The sequence below is a fragment of the Hyla sarda genome, chromosome 3 (assembly GCF_029499605.1).
Source record: "Hyla sarda isolate aHylSar1 chromosome 3, aHylSar1.hap1, whole genome shotgun sequence".
Lineage (NCBI taxonomy): Eukaryota > Metazoa > Chordata > Amphibia > Anura > Hylidae > Hyla > Hyla sarda.
Window position 1 is genome coordinate 23,980,919 of NC_079191.1, and position 6,000 is coordinate 23,986,918.

Consider the following 6,000-nt stretch of genomic DNA (forward strand, 5'->3'; position numbering starts at 1 on the left):
TTTTAACGTTCATTTTTTTAAAACATATTTATAAGGCTGGAAAACCCCTATAACCCTAGGCAACAGCATACCTCCAGCAAAGAATGTCGTCTATGCTGCCGTACCCAAGTGAAGTTGTGCCCAGGGCATAAAATCCACACCACACCTATCTCACTTTTATCTTTCCTATAACATGCAATTATCACATTACACTTTTTCTATCTTAGATGATCAGATGGTCAGATGGTCAGTCAATACAGTTATCATTCATTTGCATTTGCTGGCTATATCAGATTATAGAAAAATGTCTATTCCTCATTTGTTAGCTCCCCTGCTATACAAGGTATACTTCACATAATAAAGATAAATTGTTATTTTTTTCCATTTTATATTGACACTTTGTTTTTTTTTTGTTTGTTTTTTCCCATTACAGGCGGCTACGATTTCTACTCTGCTCAAAGTTCAACCAATGACAATTCAACCAACTCATATTCTGTGCTTGCTTAATGCAGATGATAGTTTAATATATACCCTGCAGCAATTATATGATACCTTTCATTTTTTTTTTTTTTTTGGGGGGGGGTTATCATTTCTATGTATAGCTTCAGGGTAGGGTCACACGTGCCGTATTTTGCTGCATATTTTTCTAACCATTGAAGTCAATGGGTAGCAAAATCAGTTGCAGATAATATGCGGCAAAAAACGCAGCAAAATTTGACATGCGTGACCCTACCCTTAAAAAGAATGTCAGCCCTTTTAATTTCCTATTAATCTATATAGTTCCAATATAGATCTAATATTGTATGGTGATTCATTTCTTCATAAATCTATACAGTGATGGCCGGGCTCAGTATTTGTGAGGCATAACTCCAAATCCCTTGAATAGAAGTAGACTTATATGATAAAAATATGGCTGCCACTTGTAGAGGAAGCTTACGGCATGTGTATACTCTGTAGTCAATAATAACACAGTATGCAGTTATCTTCCCCAACTGCAGGCAGCCAGTATGTTATTACTGCATTAGGATAATGGAGCTATGGCCACTAGATATAGTGAGTAAGGCTGCATTCACACCACGATCTGACCTTCCGATGCAGAGATACAATTTCGGAAGCTCACATTGCCTGAAATCGTATATGTACATGGATAGGTACAGACAGATACGGAGCAGACCACGATTTTCAGTCCGAGTCAAAAATTGAATCCCCTGAGAAAATGACCAGATTGTAGTCACTAACTGACTACGATCGGGTTTGCAGCCCCATAATAGTTAATGGCTCTGTATCTGTCTGTACCTATCCATGCACAGATACGATTTCAGGCGATTTGAGCTTCCGAAATCGTATCTGTGCATCGGAAGGTCAGATCATGGTGTGAATGCAGCCTAACTTGAAACTATTGAAAAAAAAAATGCCTAATTAAGAATTAGACTCTTGTCTGATGATTCAGGCCATTTCAATGGAATTTGATAAAGGGATACTCCGCCTCTAGACATATTATCCCCTATCCCGTCGCTTGGTACCCCTGCAATCTTCCTACTGCACCTGGGGTTCATTTAGAGTGTCAGGTGCAGGTCATGATGTCACGGCCTTCATGCCCCCTCCCATAGACTTGCATTGAGGACGCGTGGCCGTGACTTTTCGATCCTCTGCCCGGCATCCCCAGTCATCCGGCAGGGAACGAAGTTTGCCCCGTGTACCAGATGTCTAGGGTGCCGCAGCCTAGATCGCGGGGATAGGAGATAAGATTTTTAGGGGCAGAGTACCCCTTTAAGTGTTGTCCTGCCCTTATATATGATATAGATAAAACAAGGCTATGCTAGAATAGTCAGCTCCAGATGTATTGGGGACCTTTGATGACAGAGTGATGGTGGGCCCCTTGTCTAGTATAGAGGAGGGTCAGCCATATCCCTATGGTCCATTGTTCCGCACCATCTTCTCACACTTGATTGGTGCTCACATAAGCCCTTCCACATTGTAGTTTGCTGTTGGGTGGCTCCTACTTACTTTAGTCCACTGATATCACATATTTACTAAGCCAAGCCAGACATGCTATTAAATGGAAATATCAATATCTCAGTTTTGTCTTCCCTTTATATTAGCTATTGGTGATTTTGTTCCTTAGTTGCCTTTACATTGATGGTATCTGCCTTTTTTCTTGCTTATACTGTAGTTGATATTTGGCCCTGGTAGAGTCACTGGTTGCAGAAAGACAGATATGCCTAGCTTCCAGTTTGCTGGTGGAGGAGCCTTATACCTGAGCACACCTACACGGGGCCCGACAATGACTGAGGAATAGCATTGTGGTGCTGAGTGCTCACAATTATGGTGGGAGTCCACAGGAGGGTATATTAGTCAGAGGAAGGAGAATGTAAGGAGAACCACATGTGAGGCTATAGGGACCTGCTGGACATGTTGTAGATCATTCGGCCTCTCACAGCCCCCATGAGATGGTTCAGAGGGTTAGTGCAAGAGGCTTTTCTTGATAGGTGCAGACAGAGAAGACATCTTTTCTGGAAAACGACAAGGCCTATTCTGCAAAGCCCATTAAAGACTATGTATATCTTTGAAAAAAAATGTCTCCATGGGTTTTTATTAAAGGGGTACTCCGCCCCTAGATATCTTATCCCCTATCCAAAGGATAGGGGATAATATGTCTGATCCCGGGGGTCCTGCCACTGGGACCCCTGCGATCTCTATGCAGCACCCAGCTGGGTGCGGGCGGCGGGGTCTTGATGTCAGGCCACACCCCCTCAATGAAAGTCTATGCATTGAGACCTGCATTGAGGGGGCATGGCCCAAATGTTCAGAACGCTGGGGCAGCAGAGTACACCTTTAAAGGTAAGCTGTCAGCTGTGTTTGGTGCTAAAAGCTGTAGACACTGTTGGATGGTTGTTTGGGTATAAAAGCAAATTGTACCTTTTCTGGATATGAAGGTGGTTGTCAACTTATAAAATCCCCTTTTTATTTCACAGTCAAGCGTCAAGGAGGCGGGATGGACCTGCTCAAATGCCATACCTCTCAGTTCTTCTTTTACTTATTTACAGAGCTCAATACAGCAGTCAATGGGGGGATGGGAGGTGAGGGTGATTGAGGAGACATACCAGGTTTAAGCAATGGCGCAGTTCAGCCCCACCTCCTTGACACAGAAATAAAAAGGCGATTTAAAAGTTTGCCATCCGCCTTGAGCTCCAGTAAAGGTGCAGTTTGTTTTTATACCTTAATAGTTGTCCAATGGTGTCTGCAGCTTATACCAGCAAATACAGCCATGGCAAATTGCCTTGTATGTCCTCTCCTGTCTCTCTCCAGCCAGTGTGAGCTGTCCTCCAGGGTTTCTCTTCCTTCTGTCCACTCTTTTAATTGGTGTGTACCCCACACCCTCCTTACTGCTATCGCTACCACTAAGTAAGCAGAAAGTCCATCTGATAGATTTATCTTTCTCTAAGAAGCAGCAAAATGGAAGGGAATTTCTAATGAACACTGTTTGGAAATCACTTCATTTTGCATTCAGGACAACAAATCAGCAACAAAAGAATTATTGTAAAGCTACCCATAGGCTGTAACTAGTATGGTATGGGGACAATTCTTTTGGAAACACCGCAGGTATTGTATTGTGGCCCCAAAAGAAACAGTTTCTTCATTTGCAAAAAACTGGAAGTGTATTTTCTGCTATTTAGCCTGGGATTGCTGCACGGTGTCATAAGTGATGTGTACCCAGCATGCTTTGCAGCCAAGGAATGTTGAGACCTATGGGACGTTGTGAAAGTGGCTCCTGTGACCCATGGATATACAGTTATTCTCTACTAATTTAAAGGGGTACTCAGGTTTTACACATGTTATCCCTTATCCAAAGGGTAGGGGATAAGATGTATAATCGCAGGGGTCCCGCCTCCATTCATATCTATGGGAGGGGGCGTGATGGCATAAACATGAATGTAGGGTATGTGGTGTGACATCACTAGGGGTGTGGCCATGATGTCACATCCCCGTCCCGGAGGCAGCGCCCAGCACAGAATGCCGGGGGCTGCAGCGAGATCACGGGGGTCCCCAGCGATGGGACCCCTGCAGTCATACATCTTATCCCCTATCCTTTGGATAGAGGATAACATGTATAAAGCCGGAATACCCCATTTATTGGTGCAACCCAATGCTTAGCATATTTTCAATGAAAGCTTTGAAAGACAGTAGCTTCTCAGAGACCCATAGCATCACAATAGTCACTTTGGCACAACCCAGCTTGGTGGTAACTCCTGCAGAAGTTGAGCCCCTGACCCCAGTTTACAAACCACACTATATGGTCATGAAACAACGTGGAGCCTGTGCAGCTGCCATGTCTGTGTGGTAGAGGACTTGGTGAACGATACTACCAAACCTGTGCAGCTGCCATGTCTGTGTGGTAGAGGACTTGGTGAACTACAGTACACTACCAACCCTGTGCAGCTGCCATGTCTGTGTGGTAGAGGACTTGGTGAACGATACTACCAACCCTGTGCAGCTGCCATGTCTGTGTGGTACAGGACTTGGTGAACTACAGTACACTACCAACCCTGTGTAGCTGCCATGTCTGTGTGGTACAGGACTTGGTGAACGATACTACCAAACCTGTGCAGCTGCCATGTCTGTGTGGTACAGGACTTGGTGAACTACAGTACACTACCAACCCTGTGCAGCTGCCATGTCTGTGTGGTACAGGACTTGGTGAACTACAGTACACTACCAACCCTGTGCAGCTGCCATGTCTGTGTGGTAGAGGACTTGGTGAACTACAGTACACTACCAACCCTCTGCAGCTGCCATGTCTGTGTGGTAGAGGACTTGGTGAACTACGGTACACTACCAACCCTGTGCAGCTGCCATGTCTGTGTGGTACAGGACTTGGTGAACGATACTACCAACCCTGTGCAGCTGCCATGTCTGTGTGGTACAGGACTTGGTGAACGATACTACCAACCCTGTGCAGCTGCCATGTCTGTGTGGTACAGGACTTGGTGAACTACAGTACACTACCAACCCTGTGCAGCTGCCATGTCTGTGTGGTAGAGGACTTGGTGAACTACAGTACACTACCAACCCTGTGCAGCTGCCATGTCTGTGTGGTAGAGGACTTGGTGAACTACAGTACACTACCAACCCAGTGCAGCTGCCATGTCTATGTGGTAGAGGACTTGGTGAACTACAGTACACTACCAACCCAGTGCAGCTGCCATGTCTGTGTGGTAGAGGACTTGGTGAACGATACTACCAACCCTGTGCAGCTGCCATGTCTGTGTGGTACAGGACTTGGTGAACTACAGTACACTACCAACCCTGTGTAGCTGCCATGTCTGTGTGGTACAGGACTTGGTGAACGATACTACCAAACCTGTGCAGCTGCCATGTCTGTGTGGTACAGGACTTGGTGAACTACAGTACACTACCAACCCTGTGCAGCTGCCATGTCTGTGTGGTACAGGACTTGGTGAACTACAGTACACTACCAACCCTGTGCAGCTGCCATGTCTGTGTGGTAGAGGACTTGGTGAACTACAGTACACTACCAACCCTCTGCAGCTGCCATGTCTGTGTGGTAGAGGACTTGGTGAACTACGGTACACTACCAACCCTGTGCAGCTGCCATGTCTGTGTGGTACAGGACTTGGTGAACGATACTACCAACCCTGTGCAGCTGCCATGTCTGTGTGGTACAGGACTTGGTGAACGATACTACCAACCCTGTGCAGCTGCCATGTCTGTGTGGTACAGGACTTGGTGAACTACAGTACACTACCAACCCTGTGCAGCTGCCATGTCTGTGTGGTAGAGGACTTGGTGAACTATACTCCCAAACCTGTGCAGTTCTCTTTTATATGTGAAGCAAACAGATTTCATGATGTACAAATATTTGTACATGAACAACCCTCGGTGCGGTCATAGGAGCTAGGGTGGAGAACGTCAGCGGCCTTATATTTCCATAATGTTACTTAGAAACACTATGAAAGAAGTGAACAGCATCAGAAAACCATTCTGTGACTATAAGACTCA

The 6,000-nt window shown here is 45.5% G+C and overlaps 1 protein-coding gene across 1 annotated transcript in view; it reads left to right on the forward strand.

The window, feature by feature from the left end:
* LOC130360952 (adhesion G protein-coupled receptor F5-like) overlaps positions 1-1,052 on the forward strand; it is a 40,120-nt gene extending 39,068 nt beyond the window's left edge. Inside the window, exon 15 of the mRNA XM_056563507.1 lies at positions 413-1,052. Coding sequence (XP_056419482.1) covers positions 413-486 — 74 coding nt within the window. The 3' untranslated portion in view covers positions 487-1,052. The remainder of the gene's footprint in view (positions 1-412) is intronic.
* The last annotated feature ends 4,948 nt before the right edge of the window (positions 1,053-6,000 follow it).